Below are 27,033 nucleotides of genomic sequence, written 5' to 3' on the forward strand. Positions count from 1 at the left end.
ATACATGACCACTGGAAAAACCATATCCTTGACTAGACGGACCTTATACCCTTTACAAATGTCATATTTATGTACCTTAACATTCCTATAAGGTAATTTTCCTCACTATACAGTTGAAGAAACTGAGTCACAACGCTGTCGTAGCTCTGTTAGCCTTGTGCTCCTACCGTATTACTGAGCAGGTAGCCCAAGCTAAAGGAGGACTGAGTATCAGGGTGATCATCCTAGATTTTCTGATTCTCTCTGGACCCAGCAGGTATAATTCTGACTCTGGTGAGCACCTTATCAAATTCTGTGTGTCCTGTTCTGTCTGGGCTTCAGACAGACTACACTTCAGAGAGACTACAGAAAGAATCCTTGAGGTATGCAGAGCTCACTGGAACTAAAGTTCATAAAAATAGGCTTATTTATAACTTTACTCTGCTGAAGCAGGTAGGTTTGAAAAACTGAATATAGATTTAAGGATCAGAACTTGAACATAAGTAACTCTTCTCCCCCCCTCACTCCTGTCAGCTTTTTATCCACTTGTAAAAGGGCCTTATACGAAGTGTAGCATTTTATGTTTATTGAATGGGTTGCAATCAGTTCATCTAATCATCCATCCAACCATCTTTCCAAGTACTATTAAATTTCTTGAGGATAAGGATGTTTAACAGTGTTGCTTTTGGTATCTTCCTTTCTATGACTTGCCCTTATTTTGTGCCTGTGATAATCATAATAATCTACACATTGCATGGGAAAAAAACAGATTGCCTAAAAACAGAAAAAGACAGGAAAGACTCCCTCTTATTGCAGTCTGAATCAGTAAAGTCCATTTTCCTGAATTGTTTGTTGTTGTTCAGTTGCTAAATCATTTCCAGCTCTTTGTGACCCCATGGACTGCAGCAACACATCAGGCTTCCCTGTCTTTCACTGTTTCCTGCAATTTGCTCAGATTCATGTCCACTGAGTCTGATGCTATCTAACCATCTCATCCTCTGCTGCCCTGTTAATTGGAATGAGTCTTATGAAGCAAACTTTGAGATTCTGAAGAAACTATTAGTGCCCTCTGCTCTATAAATAAAATCTCATGTTAATACCCAGCAAACCAGAAAAGTTATATCCCGGGGTTTAAATCTGCCACTTATTGGAAAAGTCATCTCGCCAGGTTACTTAACTGCTCTGAGATTCTAGCACATAAAAAATACTCAACAGGCTCCCTTTTCTTTTTGCCTCCTGCCACCGCCTCCTCTTTCCCTTCCAAATGATCTTCAGGGCTACTGCTAAAACCTATATTTGGTGAAACAGGCTATACTGAGCATCAAGTCAGATTCCTAATAAGAGGCCTAAGAAGAGGAATCAGTAGGACTTATGGAAGAAAAGACAGGCTACTCTTGATTTCATCAAATGTTAAAACTTTTAAGAGACTCCAGAAGTCATTTAAGTCTAGCTACCCCCTCAGCTCATGGATTCCTTCTATAGCAGCTGTGCCTGGTAGTCATTCAGCTTTGGCTTAAAATCCAGCCTCTCATTGCTTTCCATTATTTCAGATAGAGTTGGGGGGTTGCGGGGGAGACAGTAAAGTCTCTCACAGTATATATTAACCTAACAGTTTCTTTTGCAAATTGGTATGTTAGGGCCTGTGGCCCTACCAAACAAGAGTGGACCACGAGCACCCTCAGTGAACATCTCCAGGCTTAGAAAGTGTCCCTGCTTGCCTCAATTTATTCTCCTCCATCCTCTTGCAGGTATTTATCCCCTATTTGGACGAAACGCTTCCAACCTCTCAGGAGCTGCCTTGAGAGTTCATGTGGTTCTTTCCTCTCTTTCTCCACACCCTGGGCCCACTCATGAGCTGGACTCCATGGACTGCAGCAGCCACAGTGAGTCTGAGCAGGTCCCCAGAGGAATTGATGAGATCCAGCTCTCTCCACCACATGGCCACCAGAAGTCTCCAGCCTCCACCCAGATCCCCTGCAACAACACCACAGCTGAAGTCTGCGCAGCCCAGGAGGGCCCTCCTGAGTCAGATGGAACTTTCACAGTCAGCATTCTGGTAGAGAGAGCAATGCACTTAAGCTTGAAAGGTATGTTCTTCTCACTTATCTATAAACAGGTATCTGACTTTGCGGGCTAGAGTCCTGTCTTCATAAATCTTTCTAATCATGACTGAGTCTGGAGGAATTACTAATCATCTTAATCAATAATAATTATATTTTTCAAGCCTAAAGGTTTAAGCAGTGTGAAAGCCTTTCTGAACTTAAGTGGGCCTTGTCAGTTATCTTGATTTTGTATATCATAAATTCCTCAGTCCAGAAACCAGAGTATCAATTTAGATGCACCTCTTTTCCTTTTTCACCATCCATTAAATTACTGTGTCTCTGAAATTTCTGTTAGATCTCCACCTTGGTCTCTATTCATACCAACTTTATCCCTCTTCATTATATACCTAGGGCCAAGGATTCTTAGCACTGGATCCATAAGCCCTCAGGAATCCAAGGACTAAAGTCAGGGTAGGTGATCTTGGATAGGAAAATAATTACATCTTTATTTTTATTAACCTCTAACTAAAATTGAGGCTTTCCAGGTAGCCCAGCGGTAAAGAATCTGCCTGCCAAGCAGGAGACACGGTTTAACTCCTAGATCAGGAAGATCCCCTGGAGGAGGAAATAGAAACCCACTCCAGTATTCTTGCCTGGGAAATCCCATGGACAGAGGAGTCTGGCGGGCCACAGTCCATGGGGTCTCAGAGTTGGACATGACTCAGCAACTAAACAGTAGCACAGCAGCAACTAAAATTGAACATTTCTTCCAATTGTGAGTGTAGGCAATAGAGCCTAGTAGGAGAAAGCAATGGCGCCCCACTCCAGTACTCTTACCTGGAAAATCCCGTGGACAGAGAGGCATGGTGGGCTGCAGTCCATGGGGTTGGTCGCAAGGAGTCAGACATGACTGAGCAGCTTCACTTTCACTTTCCACTTTCATGCATTGGAGAAGGAAATGGCAACCCGCTCCAGTGTTCTTGCCTGGAGAATCCCAGGGACGGGAGCCTGGTGGGCTGCCATCTATGGGGTCACACAGAGTTGGACATGACTGAAGTGAGTTAGCAGCAGCAGCATGAAGCTGTCAACAGTAGAAATCACAGGTATTTTCATATCCCATTTTAGTTACTGCAGATATCTTGGCATGTCGTTTATTCCTGTCATTACTTCAAAATTTCAGTAGTTATTCAGTTCAGTTCACTTCAGTCGCTCAGTCGTGTCCGAAACCAAAGTAATTATTAAACCTAAAACTTAATCTTGTTATGTATTAATAAAACACGTATATTGCTGTGTCACAGTTTTTTAATGTTTTGGTAACTTTGATTTCTTTGTAATCTTATGTATTTTACATTATTCATTAAAAAAAAAAAATACTACTAGAAGAGGCCCATAGACTTCCCCAGATGGCCAAAGTAGTCCATGGCACAAAGAACCCCTGCCCTACATTTTTTTCGCCCTTGCCCTACTTGTATTCAGCCTTGTAATCTCTCCTAAAATTTTCCCTTTTGCCATCACCTTACTCTTTTGCCTACTTAATTCCAATTCCTCTCTCAAGACTCAGCACAAACATCACCATTTACCAGAGTTTCCTCGATGTGGGCCACCACCTATTTGCCCTTTTTATCATAGCATATATTGCATACATTAATGCTAACATTTGCATGATTTTCTTCTCTGCTAGGTAGGAGCTGTTTTAAGACCAGAGACCTTATCTCATTCATTCAGCAACAAAACATATCCTGTTTGCTGTTTGAGCGCTGTCCATGGTGCTGGGGATAAAGCAGTGAACAAAATGACACTAATAGTGCCCTTATGAAGCTTACATTCTAGTAGGAATATATTCAACCCTTTATTTCCAGGCAATAAGTCGTGTATGTTTGTGACTTTGAGCAGTTTTTGTCTCTCTTTGTCTTGAATTTCTCATCTGTAAATGGCTTTGATTATCAGTTCTGAGATGTGTGATTATTCTGAGAACTAAAAATCCATAGCTTTGTAAGTCCAGAAGATTTCAAAATATATCTTTTGATTTGGCCTTCCTACTTGGCTCCTACAGATTCTGTGTTGCCTCTCAGTTTTTGCTGTGTATCCTTATTACTTTGGAACAGAAACAAAATTCATGTTCACAGTAACTGTTGTCTGTCTTTTATTTCTATTTCTCCATATACATACTACCAACAAATGTTACATCCAGAATTATAAACTTCTACAAAGACCCTGAGGTTCTCAACCTTCTCATCACCTTTGTGTGTCAGAGACCTTGAAGCGTTCTGTCTCAGGACAGAGTCTTCTCCACATAGAGTCTTGCTGTACTGTATTAGAGATACTGAGGTGCTGCATGAGTCACAAAATTAGGAAACAGTTTTCACTTTTTGGCTGCCCTACCAATGCAGCCCATCTGTGACAAGTCTGATAAGGAATGAATTTAAGGAAAGCACAAAAAAGCTTTGATTTTTGCAAAAATTGTTTTGTGTTTTTGTTTTTGCATTGAAAATAAAACTTAATTTGCAAAAACATGCTTATGTTCCATTTTAGGGGTTGCCTCCATGTTGCAAAGAGCAAAATATGCTTATAACTTCTCAGTTAGACAGAAGATTGTATTTTTAAATATGGCTTGACAATTAGCAGTAATTTATTGAACATCTCTTTGTACCAAGTTCTATTCTCACTTTTGAACATTAATTATCTCACTTATTCCTTACCACTATCCAGTACTCTTGGGCTTCCCTTGTGGCTCAGCTGGTAAAGAATTTGCCTGCAGTGCAGGAGACCTGGGTTCAATCCCTGGGTTGGGAAGATACCCTGATTTCCCTGGTGGCTCAGATAGTAAAGCGTCTGCCTACAGTGCAGGAAACCCAGGTTCGATCCCTGGGTTGGGAAGATCCTTTGGAAAAGGAAATGGCAACCCACTCCAGTATTCTTGCCTGGAAAATCCCATGGATGGAGAAGTGTGGTAGGTTACAGTCCATGAGATCGCAAAGAGTCAGACACGACTGAGCAACTTCACTTTCACCCACTCCAGTAGTCTGGCCTAGAGAATTCCATGGACTGTATAGTCCATGGGGTCACAAAGTCGGACAAGACTGAGTGACTTTCACTTTAATCCTTACCACAAAGGATTATTTTATGAGCAGATTACAGTATATAACCATTTTATAAATGAGGAAAGTTAAGCTCACAAAACTGAAATGACTTGAGTTACACAGTTGATAAGCTCTATAGAGCTGGAATTTTAATCCTAAAGCCTGACCTAAAAGAGTTTCACCTAAAGCCTGTGCTGTTCGGTCTAGTACACAGAGTCTTCACCTTGCCTCTCAGGATGTATTTATCAGTTTATCTGTGTTTCTCGTGTAGTCCTGCTTACACTCTGTATTACCACGGTAATTATGTACTGTGTGTCCAGTCCTGTGCTTATGTTGCAAGAATGGTAGTTCAGTTCAGCAAGTAGTAAATGCTAGGCCAGTGCCAGGTCCAGAAAGCACAGAGCAAATGGCACACAGTTTCTGTCCCCTAAGAGCTAACCCAGATACGGGGATATGATGAATTGACGTGATTTTAGAGGGGCCGTGGACACAGTGTTGGCACCATGCTGACTTTCTTTCCCTTCTAGTCAATATATAGCAAGCCAGTCCCTGGCTCATTCACCTTTCTTAGCCTAGATTCCTTTCTCCCTTCCCCAGGTACCAGTTACCAAATTTTCCCCAGCATCCTGCTCTTTCTCTCTGTCACCTTGTTCCAGCCATGCTGGTCTCTTTGCTTTTTTCCTGAATGTATAGGCAGACTCCTGCTTTGAGCCTTTTGAATCTGATGTTCACTGTATGCCTGGAACATTCTTCACTTTTTTCCTGGCTTTACTGAAATCGCTGGCTCAGCCAGATCTTCCTTGGTTACCCGTCTAAACTTACAGCCTCCCCCAACAATACCTATCCCTTTTTCCTGCTTTATGTTTGTCTAAACATAAAGGCCTTTAAATAGTGTATTTTGTTTATCTTCTGTCTTTCTAGAAAAAGATTAAGTCCTACAGAGACAGCAGTTTTTTGATTTATTGACTGCTAAATCCTCAATACCTCAAACTGTGTCTAACACATAATATAAGCAGTAAATATTAAATGAGGAAGCAGAGACCTTGTTCAAATGCCCTTTCTCTCCTTTTAATATGTTCTCTGATTTTCTACTTTGCTTCTGCAGGAAAGTTGCTTATGTGGAATTTAACAGAGGATAGTAGGGATTAGTAGATTCATTCAACAAATAGGTATTAAGTTCCTGCTGTATCCAGTACAGGGTATAGGATCATGTACTCTTACCCAGAAAGTTTTATATCACCTTTTCTCTATTCTCACTGCTTCCTTGCATGTTCAGGCTTCAGGAATTTAGATTAATGGGATTGCCCTCTCAACGATTGCTGTGAACAGTATTCTCTTTCAGTATCTTCATTCTACTACTGAGATTATCTTATGTCTGGTCAACAAATGTGACCTTATCTCTCCACTTAAAATACTTTGTTGACTTCATGTCACTGCAGTCACAGTGGCCTAGCACGCAGAGTACTGCCGTGTGGCCTAATTAGTCTTTCCAGCCTCATCTCTCACTGTTTCTTATATTAGGCAATTTGCTTTTTGCCAGTGCCCCATCCTCTATCCTGTTACCCTTGATCATGGTCTTTCGTCTACCTGGTATGGCTTCTCTCTTATTCAGTGAACTTGCTCCTCATCCTTCAAGAGTAAACTGGATGATACTAACACTTTGCAGCCTACTGACCACCTCTATTAGTAGAATACTTTTCTCTCTGTTCCCAAAACTTTCTTATTCCACCACCATCCCTACACAGGTTTCCTCCTTCATATCACTTATTATTCTGTACTGAAAATGTTTCTTAACATGTCTCTCCTTAGGCTGCATGTTCGTTGGGAACAGGGACTGTATGTTTATTTCTGTGTCTCAATACCTGTGCCTTCATGATGCAGCTAAGCAGTCATAATGTCCTTTTGTTTGTGAATATGATACTCACTGCCTCTTGTATTTCTGGCATGAGTTACAACTCTGTAAATCACTTGTTCTTTTGCCTCTTTCTGTTTAGCCGGGGCAGATTAAGCATCAGAGTGGACACTTTCAGAGGTCTCTTGTCTCCCACGTCCTACTCTCACAGTGATAGGCCCATATAGTCCTTCCCCCGCAAATATTGATGGTTCACTCAGGCCCTGTGCTGGGCCCTTAGTGTACAGACCTGCGCATCATCTCTATGAAATGTGCTTCCAAATGATGATATAATAGGAAGACTTCCGGAATGGGATTCAGAAGACTGGCTTCTGGCCCTAGCTAAGCCATTAACTTGTATAGTGACTTGGGGCAACCCGTTTCTCTTTTCTTTGACTGTGAAATGTAATAGTCTTATAAGATCATCTCTAAGCATATGGTGCTGAGGGCAGCATATCCCGCGCTGTGAGTCAGCTAAAAATTGCCAAGTTCTTATGAAAGTTCTGGGTAGATGCTTCTTTAATATCCAAATTGACCGTCCTGCCTTCAGCAGTGTTCTCAGTGTGTCCGTCCCTCTCATGCCTTAGAAGCATCTTCATTGATGAAGGAAACAAATGACTCTTTAGTGCAAAGCTGAATGCAGAGGCTTCATAAACAGCCCTGAATTATGCCTTACACCTGAGACAGTGTAGTCCCCACTGTGGTCCTGGTTCTGAAATACAAGAGTTTCTTGGATACTTTTGTTAGGAAAAACTCTGAGGAACCTTCAAGAATCAGCTTCAGTACTCATAAGATTTGTGTCATAAGATTTGTGTACGTACACTAGACGTGACCAGTATCTCTAGCCCTGTCTTACAGATGAAGCCATCAAGGAACAGAGAGGGAAAGTGATTTGAGGTCATCTAAATTATACCCAGTGAAAACCAAAACCGTCTCCAGCATCATCAGCCTTCAGAGGCTCTCTTTCAACTACCCAGGCAGGGTTAGGGGTCCTTCCGCGTTCCCACAGCCCCCTGTGTTTCTGGTGTAGTCTTTATCGTACTGCATTATAACGATCTGTGTGTGTCTGCCTCCAGATCAAGAATCAGACCTGACTCATCTGTGCATGTAAGCCACAGAGCAGGGGTCAGTTAATGAGAGCTTAGCAAAACTGAGCCAAGTTTTTACTACTGTACAAATCTGGGCATTGCTTGAGGGAAAGTTTCCATCTGTTTACTCCAGGCCAGAAGGAGAGCTTTTCTTTCAACCAGGTAGAACTAATTAGAACTATTGCAATGGAATATCCCTGGAATAGGAGTTAGGAAACCTTCCAGTTGACCAGATATGTGACGAGCATGCCACTTTACCTCTCTGTTCCTTGGTTGCCCTGTTTGTAAACTAGAGATAGAGACCCCATCTTATGTGATTATCAGGGATGTTATCAGCACAAATTTAGTGTTGATAAGAAAACTTATCAACACTAAAATAAGGAGTTATGGGACTTCCCTGGTGGTTAAGATTCTGAGCTGCCAATGCAGGAGGCACTGGTATGATCCCTAGTCAGGGAACTAGATCCCACATGCTGTGTGGTACAGCCAAAAGATTTTAAAAATTAAAAAAATAAGGAGTTATTGTTTTAATCTCATTGGAGAAATTATGCCATTTTTGATGCATGAAACTACTACTTTCCACACTTAGGTGAAACACAGAAAATTCAATGAAAACTCATAAATGATAAAAGTGGCTCATCTCAAGTCCTCTTAACTGCTCTCAGTGTGTGTCCCAATTCAGTAGGAGGTATAGCAGTTTTCATCTTGGCTGCCTCCCAGAGTATTTCAGAACTTGACCTTTTTCAGAAAGGGAAACAGGCCCAGCCAGATTTCCAACTGCAAGGGGAGACTTGCTCTCCCAAGCTGATTTATCACCCTCCTGTTTGGCTGAAAGGAGTGTTTCTGTTCAAGACTGAATAAGGAACAATTTTTTCCAAAGTAGAAATAGTACTTCTGTTTCACGGCCTCTAGCAAATAGCAGCCTCAAAAATAGTAACCTAAAAAGAGAGGGTTGAAGTATGAGAGAGATCTGGGCAGCATTAGTAGGTATCTAGCATCATAGAATTTATCATAGGTAATTATTGAAGTAATTTGAGAGTATATGTTTCTCATGAAGAAACTTGACCCAGAGGGTCAGAGTGAAGCACCCAATATATCACGCTAAGTCAGTGCAGAGTACACCGGAACCGAGGAGTCCTGTGTCCCAGAACCCCAGGTGGCTCTCTGCTGGCCTCTCAGTATTGACCTGAGCAGATGCTGCTCTTCGCAGGTACACGCTGCACACACACGAGGCAGCTTCTCTCTCTCCTCCTCTCTCTGTGTCTCCTTCTTCTTAGTAGCTCTCTCTCCTTCACCCCTGGCAACCCTCTCAGACCAAGGGCAGCAGGGAGTCTGCAAACCATTCATAAGAGCTGTGGGCCTCCCCTGTGCATTTAAGAGACTCTTAGTTTAGTGAGGGAAACATAGACACAGATTATTGTAGAATCTCCCTTGCTGTGAGGATTTGTGACATTTTATTGGAAGAAATCAGTTGAGAAACTTGAGACCTACTAAAAAAAATGGGAGACAGAGAGAGGAGGGGTGAGACTGAGAAAGAGAGAAATGGAAGCTATGTCAGGGAGAGTCTAGTTGCCGGAAACAACTCACCCCAGCTGTTTTAAACAGAAGTTTAATGTAGAATGTTAAGGTATTTAAGTTACTGGAAGGGCTCAGGGAGTTGACTGTAGGCTAAGCTTTTAGGAAAGAACCAGTAGATCTTTTAAGTTAGAAATAACAGTGCCAACCGTGCAGTCCAGGGATCAGGAAATCATCTCTATTATCATTGGGCCTCTGGGGACCCAGAGACACAACCCCTGAGCAGGAAACTCAGTGTCATCCATGCTGGTAGCAAATGGAAAAGGAACATGTCCTCTGCCTCCCGTCTGCCTTCCAAATCTGTTGTAATGGCATCTAACACATAGAGACCAGTATGTATCCATCCATACTCTAGCACAGCAGAGTGGTGACCCTTTCAATCGCTACAGTAAAGGAATACAAAACAGTAAAAGTAAGTGAGGGTGGATGCTGAGCAAGTCAGTCCGTGTAATACTGTCAAGTTTCACGAAAATATACTTTTAAGAAGATAGCTCAGTAGTTCAGGTAATATTAGTGTTATTCTGTACAGTTCACATTACTAATGATGAGAGCTGTTTTATTGATTTCTATTAGCTATTCTTTGATTACTGCCATTTTATTAGAATCAGTTTTTTTCCTGCTCTTTCAAAAATACGCTTGTAAACTGGTTTTACCAGGTTGTAGCCAGTCTGTCTATACCCCAGTTTTTTTCATCTATATAATGAGAAGAATAATATCTTCCTCATAGGTTTGTTGAAAGGATTAAATGAGTTAATACATGTATAGTTCTTAGAAAAATGCTGGCACACAGCAAGTGATATATGTTATCTACTATTATTATTTTTAAGGTTATATACTATGTGACTCCATCTATGTGATAATTTTTTAATCATTTTGTTTTTATCTATTTTTGGCTGAGCCTCGTTGCTTCATGGGCTTTTCTGTAGTTGCGGTGAGCAGGGCCTCCTCTAGCTGCAGTGTGCAGGCTTCTCATTGCAGTGGCTTCTCTTGTTGCAGAGCATAGGCTTTAGAGCACACAGACTTCAGTAACTGCAGCTCCTGGGCTCAGTAGTTACGGCACATGGGCTTACTTGCTCCACAGCATGAGGGATCTTTCCAGACCAGGGATCAAACCCATGTCTCCTTCATTGGCAGGCAGATTCTTCACCACTGAGCCACCAGGGAAGCCCTGTTATTTATTTTTAATCCTTACAACATCCAAAGAGATGTAAATATCATACACATCATTTGAAGAGGGAGTGGCCAAGATAGGCCTTGCCTGAGGTCACACATTGCTACAGTCACACAGAATGTGTGTGGCAGAGCTGTCACTGATCATTGGACTTTTAAGTCCAGGTTCTTTGCAGTTCTGTCTTTTTCCTCTTAATCCAGTGTTTTCCATCATCCCACAGAGTACAAGGAGATGGGAGAAGTTGTTTCTTGCTGGGTGGTATTTATGAACTGAGCCTTGAAAGAACAGTTTCAATAGCAGAAACATTTCAGACACAGGGAATAGCTCAAACAAAGACCCAAAGGTAGAAGATAGGAATGGTTCTTCTTGTACCTGTATAATGAGAGGCTTCCAGCACATTCTTTTTTGGTCACCTAAAGTTTAGTCACTTCACTGTTTCCTATTTCAGGGAGCCCCTTGACACAGCGGAAAGTATCAGTACCCAGCTGTTGTGTATCCTTTGTAACAGCTGATGAGCCATCTCCTGTCTACACCCAAGTGGTTGAAAACACAGATTCCCCCATCTGGAATTTTCAACAGCAGTCAAGGTTTGTATTTTATGATGTACCATCAGCCTTCCAGAATCTGCTTTCTATTCCAAGAGACAGACTCAAACCGAGGAATGTAACAGACACTGCAATACTGAGCAGACTTGGAGAATGCTTTCCTTAGCAAACAATTATTTAATCCTAGTGCTTATGAATTCACAGCTAGTGGTGGTTTAAAGGTTTTGTTGTGGTATTTTTTAACTCTACTCAGTACAACTCAAAAATTATTCAATGGAGTCCTCTTATTTGCTCTGCTGTGTTCTTGGGCAGTGGGAATTAAAGACAGTGGATTAAGACAGTCCCTGTAGACACCTCAGCTAAGTGTGAAAGAATGTATACAAGTTATCTAAGTGAAGAAGGTGGAGATCTCCAGAAAGGCTGTGGCTTATGCATCTTTGGGAAAGATTTCTGGTGCAGTAGAAAGAGCCTGGGCTTTGAAACTAAAGAGACTTGGCCTCCAACCCCATCTCTGTCATTCACTAACTGTGTGAACGAACAAGTTACATAACATTTCTGAGCCTCAGATTCATCATGTGTAAAGTTGAGGTAATTTTTACAGAGTTATTGTGAGGTCCAAATTACATGTAATTTAGGAATATTACCTCATGGTACATGGTAAGTACATAACAAATGTCAGATCTGATTTGAAAGCTCAAAAACAGAGGAGGTGGAGGAGTCCTGTCAACCATGTGGCCTGCAGCTCAGAGGCTGGGGGCTGGCACAGAGGCCTGCTGCACAGGGCTCTCCTCCCTTTTCTGCTGTTACCTGTTTCATCATTATTAAAAGTGTGAGTTCAGTTACTAATTATTGTTAAGATTATCTTTACACTGCATCACTTTTTGTAAAATTTAATTCTTGTCCACCAACACTAGCCACACACATGGTATCTGATCTGCTATTTTCTCACAGTGTTTATGTACCTAGTTGAGTCTCAGCAGTTGCTCACATGTTCAGTGTTTTTGAAATTTGAGAGGTTGACCTGAGTCAGGAGCTCTAACTGCAGTGACAGTTCAGTACTGTCAGAAATTACAGAAATTCTGGCCATAGTGGCCAGTACTTTATCTAAAATACCAAATCTGCCTCCAAAGGTAGGCGATCAGAGGGCTAAGCCCAGCGTAGGTGCTCAATAAACATTCTTTTCCTCTCTTCTCACTGCCTCCACCTATCACCACGAGACATGAAAAGAATCCTTACCTGTTCCAATAAAACAGGGGCCACGAGTGTTAGGGGAAAGAATACCGCATCCGGGTTGCATGTTTTCAGTTCTTGACGAGTTACTCATTACATCACCTCTCTGAACTTCCATCCCCTGCTTTTAGAGGATAAAAATATATCCTAGAAGATGGTCATGAGCATGAAAGGAAAGTGATTTGCAAACTTTAAGATACCCTTCAAGTCTGGGTTTCATACTAGAGAAGCTTCCTACGCAGTTAATTTATGGTGCTTGTTTTACTTACTAGGCTTTCGAAAGAGCTTCTTTTGGACCCACAACAAACTCTGGTCTTCAAAGTTTGGCATAAAGGAGGTATGAACTGTTTCTTTGGTTATAAAATAAGTCCACATCATATTAATTTACCAATCTTTTTCTTTTTTTAACCAAGTAAAACCATGACATGGTGCTGGGAACACATGAGTGTGTTAGAGGTGATCTCATAGAATGGCATGTCATTCTCTGGTGGAATTTAAATCCTTAGAAACCGTATCATTTTGTTTGACTGCTTGCTTGTTTTTATTAGTGAATGGCAGTATGCTTTTATACGTTCAGAAATATCTCTAATCTTGTAAGGTAAAAATACAGCTAGTTAGATTTTATATATATAAAAACTGAGGCCCAAGAAAGTTTAGTGGCTTGACTAAGGTCATATATCTATTAACTGATGGAGCTAGGATTCAAACTCACTTTTTTTTTTTTTGGCCGCACACAAGGTTTGCAGAATCTTAGTTCCCCAATCAGGGATTAACCCAGGTCCCGGCAGGAAAAGTGCCAACTCCTAACCACTGGACAAATAGGGCATTCTCCTCAAACCCAGTTCTGACTAGCTGTTTAGCCTTTACCGTTTGTACTTCACCAGACTAGTAAGATTGAATAATTCAGAAAAATAAGGTGATTAGGACATTCAACTATCTCACAGCTTTTAGAAAATTTTGTCTCACTAAATCCCTCCTTACAAACCTAGCTCCTTTAAGATTCCTGCTGGATCTTGCTTTCCAGACCTTCAGTGATTTTGAGTTATCTATAGCATCATAGTGTTTGCTTGCCCATAATGGGTAACCGTAAAACCTAGTAAAGACCTGAGGGTAGTCTGGGGGTAAAGGAGATCGACTCACCAGGCTCCCTTCTTGTGCTCCTCTTTGGGAGTGATGCCTCGGATCTGGTTTTGATGATTGGTCCCATGCTGCTGCCAAGGATTCCCAACCCCGCCCAGCCTCATTAGTGGGTCAGGAACTGACCGTAATTCAGTCTTCTCTGAATCATTACAAGGAATTCCTGCTATATTCAGCTCAGCACAACACTCCTCTCTAGTGTTCTATTCCTGTCTTCTGTCTAAAGTATTCCAGAAATTATCAAGCAGACCAGACTTTGCCTCAATTCAACAGTTACTTCAGCAGGAAAAAAGAATAAACTTCAGTCTTATGCAGATCTGTATTCAAATCTTGGCTCTGCTATTTACAGACTGTGTGACCTGAGAAAATTGTTCTACCTGTTTGATTCTTTGTTTCCCTATTTATAAAATTAAGACTAATAGAACCTGCAACGCAGGGTTTTTGATGGAGAAGGAAATAGCAACCCACTCCAGTATTATTGCCTGAAAACTCAATGAACAGAGGAGCTTGGCAGGCTACAGTCCATGGGGTTGCTAAGAGTTGGACATGATTTAGCAACTGAACAATAATGACAACAGTTTTTGTAAGGGTTAAAGATAATTATATAAAGTATTTGGGACAAATTGGCACTTAATAAATGGAGCTATTTTTATTATTATGCCTACTGTGTGTAAAGTACAGTGCTAGGCCTGTTAGGTATGGAGATGAAGAAAATACATTCCCTGCCTTTCAGGACCCCTAGACAATCGTGTAGAACCCCGGTGTGGGGGACAGAGCTCATCCAGCTCTGTCTCTCAGTGTATGTAGACTTACTTAACTCCATCCTTTTCTTAACTCCATCCTTTCCACACAGATTGAAGGAACCTATTGTAAAAGGTACTCAGACCAGACCAAGCTGTGTTCAATAAATATTTGAGTTCCTACTCTATGCCAGGAACTGTGCTAAGTGATGGGGATACAAAAGTAAAACAAGACATATAGGGTGCTCTGGTAGCAGACATCTAACCCAGACTTAGGATGTTAGAGAAGGCTTTGAGGGGCATACCTCTGATGAGAAATGAAGGGACTTGACATTGCATGGTCAGAAGGGATAGCAAATACAAAAGCCTAGAGTAAAGAAAGAGTACACAGGAAGTTCAGGATCACTGGAACGTAAAACTGCAAAGGGAGAATGGGGGCTTGGCTGCTAAATCTGATACTAAATTTAATTACAGGGGACTTCCCTGGCGATCCAGTGTTTAAGACTTTGCACTTATACTGCAGAGGGTGTGGATTTGACCTAGGATAACCGTGTGCTTTGTGGCACAGCCAAAGAAAAAATTTTTTAATAATAAATAAATTTAAGTTGCAGCTTGTGGGGTTTCAGTTCACTGACCAGGGATTGAACCTGGGCCACAGCAGTGAAAGCCCAAAATCCTAGTCCTTAAGCAACCAGGGAACTCCTGATTTTTTTTCTTGATGATCAATTTAGCCGGATTTCTCCTCCACTATGTTTAGGATGAAGTGCTTTCATGTTAGGCAGAACCTTCAAGTGGGATTGCCTAAAGCTATTATATAACAAGAACAGGTTCCATCTTTGATAACCAAAGAGAGCAAGATTAGCTTTCTTTGAAAAGCAAGAATATCTTTGGAGAGCAAATCAATGGCTCTCCATCATTCTTCACACCCAGTGGGTAAGAATTACATGACCCCTACTCTGGGAAACACGACTTCAAGTGTTCCTATAATCTAAGACTGTCCAAGTTAAAGAGAATCTTACATCTGGTTCAGCACTTCTCCTATGTATGAAACTTGAGGCCCAGGAAATTAGAATACTGTGTTTTCAAGTCAAAGCCACATTTGGATTTGCTGTTGTAGTGCACTGCTTCTTAGTCTCATTTTACAGTGGCTGGTTCACGCATGCACTCAGTGGATGTCTTATCAAGTTCCCTTAAGGTAGGAAGATATTATGCCAGGTATGGAAAGTTCAGGGAACGTAAAGTGAGTTATACTTGGTCTCAGCTTTTAGGTAGGTCCCAGTCTAGAGAAGAGCAAACTGTAAACAAATGTTAGACAGTGTGTGATGAGTCCAGTGTCAAAGAAATCGGAAAACTCATGACCACTCGTCTTGAAAATTTGCATTCCTTGATTTATTCAGCAAATTGAAAACTGAGAATTGTGTCCGTGTTGGGAAGAATCAGTCCTTGATTCAGTGTAGGGAGTGGAGCCTATACAAAACAGGAGCATGTAAAGGGACAGGGGTCTGTTTGTCCTCAGCTGCTTTCATGTCAGAAGTGAGAAGCAGTGAATCTGAAAATAAAGGTCATTGCATGGTAGCTCGTCCAACCAATAAGGGGTCTTCTCTGTCATTAAGAGCAGCCTGAGCCCAAACTCATTTTGTACCCTGTACTGGTTTTTTAGGGGGTTGTTTGTCGTGTGTGTGTATGTGTTCTTAATTAAATATAATACATGTGTATGTTTTAGAAAATTTGAAAAATACAGACAACTATAAATAAGAAAATGCAAATCATTCATAATTCTAAGAGTGATGGTCTTTCAAGTGATTTTTTTCAAGACCCACTTCCCTAAGGAAAATCAGTGAGACCTGGTGCCCTAGGGAGAAGAACAAGTGTCTCTTATGTTTAAGGGGTGTTTTCCAATTGCCTATATCAAGAGGACAGAGCTCAACCCTGCCAGCTTTTCCCTACCATACAAAAAAATATACAGTAGTTCAAAAACAGGCTGTGGTTGCCAGTCTCTTATCCTCATTATCGGTATTCTCTGTTGATTGTGGAATCACTGAACCCTCCCATCCCCTGAATCACCTCTGTGTGCCACCTCGAAGCCCAGTGGCAAGAAGTGCCCGGCCACACTGCCCAGCTCTTCTTTCTCTCCCACAGATGAGGAGAGGGTGATTGGCTTTGCCTCTGTGGACCTCTCCCCACTTCTCTCTGGCTTCCAGTTTGTTTGTGGCTGGTACAACATTACAGACTTCAGTGGAGAGTGCCAAGGGCAGATAAAAGTTGCTATCTCCCCTTTGGAGAGTTTGATGCATTTCAAAGAAGAAAGGCAAGCAAGACGTGAGGTGGAGAACCCAGGATCACTGGTATGTATCTTTATTCACATCCTTAACCAATAAGGTTCTACTGAGCAAAACCTATGAAAAGATAATTTACATGTGTTTGGTACTTTCCATTGTACAGAATGCATTTCTGTTTTATATTGACTTCATGATCTTTTGGAGTGTAAAATGTTCTGAAATTACATGGTGGTGATGGATGCTATTGAAAAACCACTGAATTGAACACTTACTTTCAAAGGGTGAATTTTATAACACATGAATTAAATCTCAATTTTTTTAATAAAATAAGGTTAGATACAGTGTGGAATCTGAAACCACATTAGATAAAGTTTAAAAATATAAAGTTACATTAACATCTTTGGTCTCTTAAAAAAAATTAAGAGAAAATGGGAAGAGGGAAATTGATGACAGTAAGTATAGACAACTCTTTCAGGGAGTTTTACTGTAAAGGAAAAGAGAATTTTCCAGACTGTCCCAGATAGGGGAGCTCTGTCAAGGGAAGACTGTGTCACGCATGCCTGATCCAGGGTTTGGCAGAGTGGGATTCAGTAAATATCAGATGAGTTACTGAGTAAATAAATGCATGGATGAGAAAATGATAGTTTAAATAATCCCCTTTGTAGGAGGGCCTTTTCTTTACATCAACCTGAGTAATCATGAGATAAGAACTATCACAGCCAGATTATCCTCACATGTAAAGAAAATGTAAGATGTCCAACCAGGGGTTCACAAACTAGATGGAGGAAACGAGCATAAATAAAAATAAAGCAACTTTTAAAAAGCAGTCTGACATTGTAGTTTGTGAAATGGGGATGATGATAGTACCTCCCTTATAAAAGTGTGATATTTAAATGAGAAAATACATATAAATTGCTTGGTACAGTGTTCAACAGAAAATAGTAAGTTCTACATATACAATAAATTTTACAAATTTATTTATACTGCTTTATTCCAAAAGGATTTGTAACAACAAGTGTGCCGTTTTCCTCATTGCTTCTGCAGATCCCAGTATACAGTGCCTTCTCCTTCCCTGCCTCTGCTGTGTATGCTGCATTCCCTGGCCGCACTGTGGGACAGACTCCAGAACTGCCTGCTCACCCCTCATCAAAGGAGGCTGATTTCTCCTCTCCTGGGACGTGAGTGATTTCTTGATGACAGGAAGAGATGGGGTCCGGAACGGAAGTGTGCAAACTAGCTTGTCATTTCTCTTTCCTTTATTAGAGGGAGAAATGAGAAACAGGCAAAGACTAGTGACCTTCTTTCATAAGCCCAGGGAATCCCAAGATCACATGAAAACAATTTTTATAAAATTAAGTACTAGAAGTTTTACTGCTATTAAAAAGGTAGCTTCAGTGCAAGGGACTCGTTTCTCCTCAGAGGCCTTGAATCTTCATGCCTAAAATCAATCATCAGCTATGTGAGAAACATATCATGACCTTTCCCCTCCCAAACCTACATGCCAGGTTATTTTGTAAAAAGCACCTGGCGTTCTCATTTCACCAAACTAACTGTATATGCTTATGGATATTAGGGCTAGAGTACATTCCATCCTGTCAAAGGATAGAATCTAAGATTTAAGATTGCTTCTTTCCACCCCACTCTCCTCAGGCCCTAGCAGTGGTTCTCAGACATTTCCACTTCAAAATCCTTTTATACTCCTAAAAATTACTGGTGACCTCAGAGAGGTTTGTTTCTGTAGGTTTTAACTATCAGTTTTTACCGTATTATAAATTTAAACTGAGAAACTTTAATGTCTTACAATTCTTTTAATTTTTATTGAAATATAATTGATTTACAGTATACAATTTTATTGAAATACAGTTGATTTAAAATACCATGTCAGTTTCAGGTGTACGGCACAGTGATTCAGTTATTCCTTTGCAGATTCTTTTCTCTACAAATTATCACAAAATGCTGAGTACAGTTCCCTGTGCTCTACAGTAGATTCTCACTTTTTTTTTTATTTATTGGCTGTGATAAGTCTTCATTGCTGCACATGGGCTTTCTGTAGTTGCCATGAAGTAAAGTGAAGTGAAGTCGCTCAGTCGTGTCCGACTCTTTGCGACCCCATGGACTGTAGCCCACCAGGCTCCCCCGTCCATGGGATTCTCCAGGCAAGAACACTGGAGTGGCTTGCCATTTCCTCCTCCAGGGGATCCTCCCAACCCAGGGATCGAACCCAGGTCTCCCGCACTGCAGGCAGGCACCTTAACCTCTGAGCCCCCGGGGAAGCCGTAAGCGGGGCCTGCTCTTTGCTGCGGTATGTAGGCTGCCCGTCGAGGTGGCTGCTCTTGTTGCGAAGCACAGGCTCCAAGTGCCCTGGCTCCAGTGGTTGTGGTGCATGGGCTCAGCTGCTCCTCAGCATGTGGGATCCTCCTGGCTACTAGGGATTCAACTGGTGTCTTACATTGCAAGGTGGATTCTTAACCGCTGGATCACCAGGGAGGCCCTATCTTTTTTTTTTTATGTTTTTATTAACATTAACATGTAGCACATGGGATCTTAGTTTCCCAGCAAGGGATCAAGTCTGTTCCCCCTGCATTGAAGTGCAGAGTCCTAACTGCTGGACCACCAGCGAATTCCCAATTATCTATTTTATATATAGTAGTGTGTATATATATTAGTATGCTAGTTTTATATATATATATATTAGTTTTATATATATTAGTATGCTAATCCCAACCTTCTAATTTATCCTTGCAGCACCACCCCAAATTGAGAAGCTTTTAAAACACAGTATATAAAATCAGTTGTGTCTCTATACATCAGCCATGAATGATCCAAAATGAAATTGAAAAAATGAGTACATTTACAATACCATCAAAAAGAATAAAATACTTAAGAATAAATTTAACCAGAAAAATGCAGAACGTATTCTCTGAAAACTATAAACCATTGTTGAAAGAAATTAAAGTTCTAAATAAATGGAAAGATATCTGTGTTCATGGATTGGAAGACTTAATATTGTAAAAATGGCAGTATTTCCCAAATTGATCCACAGATTCAACATACTCCTTATATCACAAGTCCCTGCTGGATTCCTTATGGAAATGGGCAAGCTAGTCCTCTATAAATATTGTGGTTACTGTTATTTCAGATCTGTGTATTTTAAAAATCACTGAGGCTATAAGGTAGAGAATTTATCAAAGGAGAATGAATAAAACTGTAGGCAGAATTACTCAGGAGGTAATTGTAATGCAAGCACTTGAGCCAGGGAAGCCAGGACTGTGGTGGTGGGGATGCATCAGCAGTGCCATGTCAGGAGGGTGAGTTGTTTGTTGTCACAAATTTATTGTTTTCTCATCGGTTGGGAATATATTTTGCTCCCACTTATTCTCAACAGAAGCGGTTCCACAAGAAGCCAGGCATCGCGCCATGAAGAGCATGTGCAGAACATCCGCCGATTCCATGAATCCCTGCAGCAGGCAGAGGCAGTCTTGCCAGACGCCGACAGACTGGCCGCATCGCCCTTGTCCTCGCGCACCTCCATTCTGACTTCTCTCAGGTGAGACTCCACTGAGAAGGGACGCAGAGAACCATGGTGGAGCACCAGGTGGATGGGCAGAGGCAGCCTGCAGTGTGTTTTCCATCAGCTGCCGCTGCTCTGGGATGTTTTGCAGGGGCTTTCGTTGTATGTTAGTGTCAAGGTGGACCTGGAACCTTGCAGGATTCTTCACAGATGAATCTGTCTCAGCTTGGTGCCTTCCATTCCTTCAGGGGGCTATAGTACTGGCCAACCTATAAATACAGAAACTTTAGATGAGTCACCAAATAACCACCCTCACATCTACTCTACAATTTACAAAGCCTCGTCCTGCCTACTGTCTTTATCCTCAACCACTGGGTTCTTCCAGACCAGCATCTGCTCTGTTAATGCTTCCCTGTCTCTTTCTTAGCTCAGTCAGCATCTGAGCCAGAAAAGCACTGTGAGAGTTGAAAGGATCTTTATAGATCATCTGGACCAGCCCCTGGATTACCTAGTAAGAACAGTGGTGCAGGGGGAAGGATTTGGCTTCAGAGTCAGATAGACTTGATTTCCAATCATGGCTCTGCCATTCCCAGAGGAGACAGCCATGTTGCCATTATAGTTATAACCATGTATATATGATAAGAGTTCCAGATTTCCTGGCCAAGAGTACATGGAGGAATGAGTAACATTCTAGGTTGGTCATGGAAAGATATAAAGAAGTCACATTTGAACTGGTCTTTACAGGAACAAGTCAACAAATGAGAAGGGCATTTTGTTCAGGAAAAAACTGTTGTAAGGAGCATGAAACAATAAGCCCAGTTTGGGAAAGCAGTGAGGTTAGAGTGAAGCTGAGCATAACATGTAAGGAGCAGGGCAAGTTCTGTGGGAGGCAGATCTTGAAGGGCATTGAGCGTCAGGCTGAGTTTGGACTTGATTCTCAAATGGAAAGGTATGGGGCTGGGAGGAAGAGAATGTGTGAAATTTGACAAAACAAATATAAAAAAGGATTTTTTTTAAAAAAAATTAATAACCTATTGTTTGATTTCATAAAACAAAATGAAAGATTAGCAGAATCGTTTTTGGTGGGACATGGGTTAGAATGGACTGAGCAGTTGCGCTATAGACTGGGGAACTGCTCAAACTTATAAGGAAGCAATATGTTCAGTTTCTCAGGTTAGTAAGATGCTGGAGACTGCAGGCCAAGTAAAACCATCAACAGTTTGGCTGCATGTTATTAGATCATTCACATGACACGCTGGAACCCAGTGAAGAAAGAGAAAAAGGAACTCTGCTTTGCCCTAGAGCAGTTTCTCTCAGCCTCAGCACCTTTGACATCTGAGCATGTATTTTGTCTGTGGGGGCCTGTCCTGCGCATTGTAGGATATTTAGCGGCATCCCTGGTCTCTGTCCACCAAATACTAGTAGCACTCCTCCCCCATTTGTGACAACCAAAAATGTCTCCAGATGTCCCCTTTGGACTACAACCATCAGGCTATAAGCCACTGCCCTAGAGGAGTGGTTCTCAAAATTTAGTGTGTATCAGAATCATATGAAGGGCTTGTTAAAACAATGATTGCTGGAACCCACCCATAAGTTCCTAATTCAGTAAGTCTAGGATGGGGCCTAAGAATTTGCATCACTCAGGTGACGCTGCCGTTAGTCCTATAGCCAGGTTTTGAGAACCACTGCCATAGACAGATCCTCTACAAAATCGAGATGAAACAAGATACTGTCAATTTTGCATTACTTCTTTGGGTTCACGAAGCCCTAAAACAAGTGTTTCACTTGAGTCACAGCAATCCTGTGAGGCCTGCAGGGTGAGTATTACCAAACTTTTTTCACAGATGAGAAAATTGCAGCTTGGTGTCAATAGGTTCCGTACCCAGAACCTCAAACAAGGGCAGTTGGGTTGGCATCTTTTCTAAAGCTTCACCACGTTTACATGTGGCTGCATGCTCCTACTGCAGGTATTTAATCTGTGTGGCATAAACCCAGATGTAAACACCTAAGTAAATCTACTGTGGTTTGATAGAGTTGTGGCTTCTAGTGATAGAAGGATCAGCTTTGTCCTCTCATTTAATTTAGATTCAACTCTAAGATATGCAGACTGTTCTTAACAAAAGGATAGAAAGACTTTCTGTTTACTTCACAGGAGTTTAATGTCTGTATTGTGCCAGTTGTGCCAGGCACATTGAGAAACCTAGAGAAATAAAAAAGTTTGATATACTGTCTTCTGTTAGCAGATGCTCATGGCCTAATTAGGGAAGCTAAACTAACACATAATGAAAAAACTAAGGGAAATTTTAAGGCAGAAGGTTAGATGCTAAGAGTGAAGGAGTTGAAGGGAGAGGTGGTCCACTGATTTGGGGCAGTAGACTCTGAAAGGGAGAGATATGACCTATACCTTAAAAAAGTGAATAGGATAGGGACAGAGATGAGAGCAGCTTGAACTCACGTTCTGGCATGCAGAGGTAAGAGGCAGAAATGAACCAAGTTGGAACGGAGCCTTTACTGTAATGGAAAAAGCATAAGTCTTGGAGTTCCAATTTCTGAGTAACTGTGTGCTACTGTGTGTCAAATCATTTAAATTCTCTGAACCTCACGTTCCTTATTTGTAAAACAGTAATTGCTGGCCTCATCTGGTTGGATGAGTATTAAACAAGATAATGTATTTGAAAGCATAAAACATAAAATCCTATGCAAGTGAAGGTGATCGTGGTTGGTGTGATTTCTCATTGGAACAGTAAGAATGAATGGGGCCCCATTAAAGACTTTTGAATTAAAGATTTAAGTCGTTTATTCATGTCTGTTTATCTATTCAGCATTCATTTTTTGTGCCAAGCACTGTCCTAGATGCAGTAGATACCAAGGAGTCAGCACAGTTCACATTAGGGGAAATTGATGTGAAACGAATTATGTGGTTGAAGAGTACAGAAAGAACTGTAGAGCACAGAGGAATGGCCCTTAAACCAACTTAGAGGTCAGGGAAGGCTAAGAGGTCACTTGCTTGAAGGGTCAAGAATGGTGGTGGTGGTGGTGGTTCAGTCGCTAAGGCGTGTCCAGCTCTTTCCAACCCTATGGACTGCCAGAAATGGTTTTAAGATAGTATGGATCAGTGCTAGCCCAGAGTTAGGGAAAGTGAGGACTGGAACGATAAGAATGGTTCCCTGTAAGGAGGTAGACTATTTGCTAGACATGAGAAGAGGAATTACATTAGCCAGACAGAAGGAAAAAAATGTCCTTGGCAGTGGGATTGTAGTCAGTGAAGGATGAATTGGTGGATTGGAGAGAGAGGGGCCCTGCTGTTAATAGATCAAGTGAGAGTAAGTTCCTAGCTCAAGCAATAGAATGTCAAGGGAAAATAAAAGATGCTCACAGTCCTAGTAAATGACCCTTTTGTCTTCTCCCTCTCTTCTTTTGCAGGAGGAATCTGAGTGAGCTAGATCAGATGCAGCGGTACTTCAACCAGAAGCTCACCAAGCCTTTGCTTCCCCTCAGCCCTCAGATGCACACTGCCATCTTGCAGTCCCAGGAGAGTCAGACGGACCGTCTTCGGCCGGCAGCCAGCAGCCTAGACCCCGAGAGCCAGTGCATCCTGGAGAAATCCAATAACCTGGTGTTGCAAGTCAGCTCCTTAATCACGGGTATGGCTCTTGTTGAGTTACTGTCACTGGGTGCTTATTCAGAAAGCATTTAAATGTGTGAGACAAGCCCTTACGACAGATACAGACCAACAACTGTCACCATCTTACTTACTTGTCATCTTCCTTTTGGAAAGAGAAAATGTGTGCAATGGAAAGAGCATTGGACTAAGAGGCATGAGACCCAAGTTGAGTCCTTGATGGGTTTCTGGCATGGACGTACTATTTGACTCTGAGTATATACTTTCCCTTCTTAAGCTTCAGTTTCCCCAACCAGAAAAAGGGTTGCTGGGGAGTGGGTTAGATGATTTCTGCAGTGGCAGTTTCTGAATACATGCCACTGTATTTTCTGAAAAACTAAACTACAAATATTGAAAATTTTAATTCTCAAAGGCCAGAAGACTGCATTTTTAGCAAGCATCCCAGATGATTCTAGATGTTGGTGGTCCACAGTCCACCCTTTCAAAAACCCCTTAAAATGGTAATTCTTGCTTAACTGCATTTAAATTATTGAGAGAACTTTAAAAACTCCAGATCCCAGGCTGTACTACAGGTCAAGTGGAGCAGAATCTCCATGGGTGGGGCCCGGGCATCAGGATTTTTCAAAACTCTCTGGGTAATTCTTTTGTGCAGCCCAAACAGACACTGCTCTAGAACGAGTATTTCCAACTTGCCTGAGCATAAGAATCACCTGGGACACTTATTTTGAAATAGGAAATCCCAGGTCCTGCTCTGCTCCTCTGAATCAGAATCTAGGGTTGTTAAGCTCTGGAAAACTGTACGAAGCGCACTCGAGGGAATACTGAGAAATTAACTAGATCAGCATCTTTAGCCCTCACTTGGTATCACTTTTGCTCAAGCAAAATGTGTAGATTCTACAGAGGGATGAGTAAGTCCAGTTTTTTCCCTTTAAGAGGGAAAAAGCCACCATGGTTGCTATTAGACACAAATCTAATCTTCTCCCAGATATAACCTGTTGGTAGCCAGGACCACAGAAGTGTACTCTGTATTTGGCTTCCACTTGCTTGGAAATAATCAGTCAGCTCTTTATTGATCACCAACTATGCCAGACATTATTGTGTTTCTAGTTTCAGCAGTATACAGTGGTGGACGACAGGCATTGTCTGTGCTTTCATCAAGCATACATTCTATAGTCCCCAGAAAGCAAGCATAAGAACACAACAGAGGGAGGCTTGTTTGAGGTGGAGGTGAGGGTGGATTAGGGGAATCCCTTTAAAGGTTAGCGGTAAAGAGAGCAAGGAGAATCAAAGGCTTAAATCCAAAGGGCCTTAAAGACAAGTTTGGGGGTTTAATCTTTATTCTGGAAGAAAATGGGGAGTTCTAAAGCAAGGAATGATGAAGGAAAACTGATTTTCACAAGGAGAAAATGAATGTTGAAAGGAGCTACTAACTGCCTATGTATGGGCTCATTTATGTTCATTCATCTCATGTATTTTTTCACCATAACCCTGTGACAAAGGTGGTGTTTTATCACGTTGTAAAGATAAACAGACTCATGATAATTTGCTCGTAACCACAAAGTTGACAAGTGACAGTAGAGATTTGAACCCAAGATTGGCTCCAAAGCCTGTGCTCCTTTCACACTGCCTCCATTCTCTCTGTGTATCTCCCTTGCCTTACCATTTGGGTGATGGGTATTTCCTTGCTTTTATTTTCCAGGTAAATAGTTCTAGTAATTGTCATCAAATAGGTAAATAAGTGGATTCTCATTTTGGTTTTTGATATAGGTAATTACTGAAGTAAATGGAAGCTTGAACATGCCCACCAGGACTCCCAGCTCCCAAGAATTCCTGAGCATGAGCAGATAGTCTCTGAAAGCATTTCCACAGATGTAACCACAGCTATAAATAGATTAGATTTTGGTCCTCCGGTATTAGAATAAAGTGCTAGAAATTGTATTGCCTTGAATATAGTTTCACTGATTCTTGGGAGTGAATTATTATCTTTGAGGTTTGTTCGAAGTCTGATTGCAAGACTCCATCTGAAACTGGAAGCTGGTGTGGGAGAGTTGAGTGGTCTGTGGCCATACCTTGTAGTAAGAGTGATATCTGTTACTGTTCAGATCTGCAGACTCTCACCAGAAATTCTCAAGGATCTGTGAGTTCTCACCAAGCCAGGAGTAGAAGCAGAGAAGTCACCGCCCTCCCAGATGCTCAGGATAGAGGGACCATGCAAGAACGAAGCACAAGCCCAGACCTGCCGTTGGCAAGAGCTCCAGATGAGAGCAGGAGCTCCCCACCTCCCTCTGCTCTTAAAGAGACTTCAAGTGGAAGAGGAAAGCTTCATGAGGCCCTGGAGCACAGGATACCCATCACAAAAATGCAGAGCACTGAGGACACCGAGGCAGGCCTGGCCTTCAGTGACGAGGACTATGAGGAAGACATCATTGAGCCCAGGACCCTCAATGAGATCACCACTGCGACAGACAAAACTAGCCCGTGGTCCAGTTTCATGTCAGATGCAAGTGAGGGCAGGAGCCCTCAGCCTGATGAGGCCCAGAGGGAAGGCTTCTCTTGTCCTTCAGAGTCCTTCCCCAGAGAGGAGCTCAGGGTCAGAAGTAGCTTTCTGTCCAGCCCGGAAAGGAATGTCGATGCCCACTTCCATAGGCAAGGTTCTCCGAGCCAAAGTACTGTGTCTTGTGAGGGTGTGGTGTCTAAGGCCAGGGTTGGAGAGCCTGCCTCAGCAGACCCACAGCTCACCTCCCACATGACCCTCTTAGGAGGCCAGCAGAGTGACACTTGTGTTGGGTGGCACTCACCAAAGGCAAACCAGGACCAGGGCCCCAAGCCACAGTCCCAGGCTAAGAAGGAAGTGGCCTCCGATGAGCTAAGTGACTCTGCTGATAGCTCCGAGAAACTCGCTCTGCAGCCAGCATCCCAAAGCAGAAGGGAAAACCATAAGGAACCACCCATCACCTGCCCTGACATCAGGCAGAAGCAGACAACCTCTGGGTCAGAGGTGTCCACGAGGCAAAGCCTCCTCCTGTATCCTTTGGTGTTTCTCCCAAGTAGCCCCTTAAGCCACCTTTAGGCATTTTGGATGCTGGTATTTAGACCAGCCACTTGAGTGACCAGTGCCCCCCATCGCAATCAAATGCACTCAG

The 27,033-nt window shown here is 42.0% G+C and overlaps 1 protein-coding gene across 4 annotated transcripts in view; it reads left to right on the top strand.

The window, feature by feature from the left end:
* The window catches only part of C2CD3 (C2 calcium dependent domain containing 3), a 120,691-nt gene that overhangs the window by 73,152 nt on the left and 20,506 nt on the right, over positions 1-27,033 (top strand). For 2 of the 4 annotated variants that reach the window (XM_005689965.3, XM_018059359.1), the window contains 8 exons: positions 1,728-2,066; positions 11,275-11,413; positions 12,874-12,938; positions 16,618-16,823; positions 17,802-17,935; positions 20,143-20,304; positions 23,692-23,912; positions 25,993-26,914. In XM_005689965.3, coding sequence (XP_005690022.2) covers positions 1,728-2,066; positions 11,275-11,413; positions 12,874-12,938; positions 16,618-16,823; positions 17,802-17,935; positions 20,143-20,304; positions 23,692-23,912; positions 25,993-26,914 — 2,188 coding nt within the window. The other 2 variants (XM_005689966.3, XM_018059360.1) reach the window with 2 other exon arrangements.

The sequence above is a fragment of the Capra hircus genome, chromosome 15, assembly GCF_001704415.2.
Source record: "Capra hircus breed San Clemente chromosome 15, ASM170441v1, whole genome shotgun sequence".
NCBI classification, from domain to species: Eukaryota; Metazoa; Chordata; class Mammalia; order Artiodactyla; family Bovidae; genus Capra; species Capra hircus.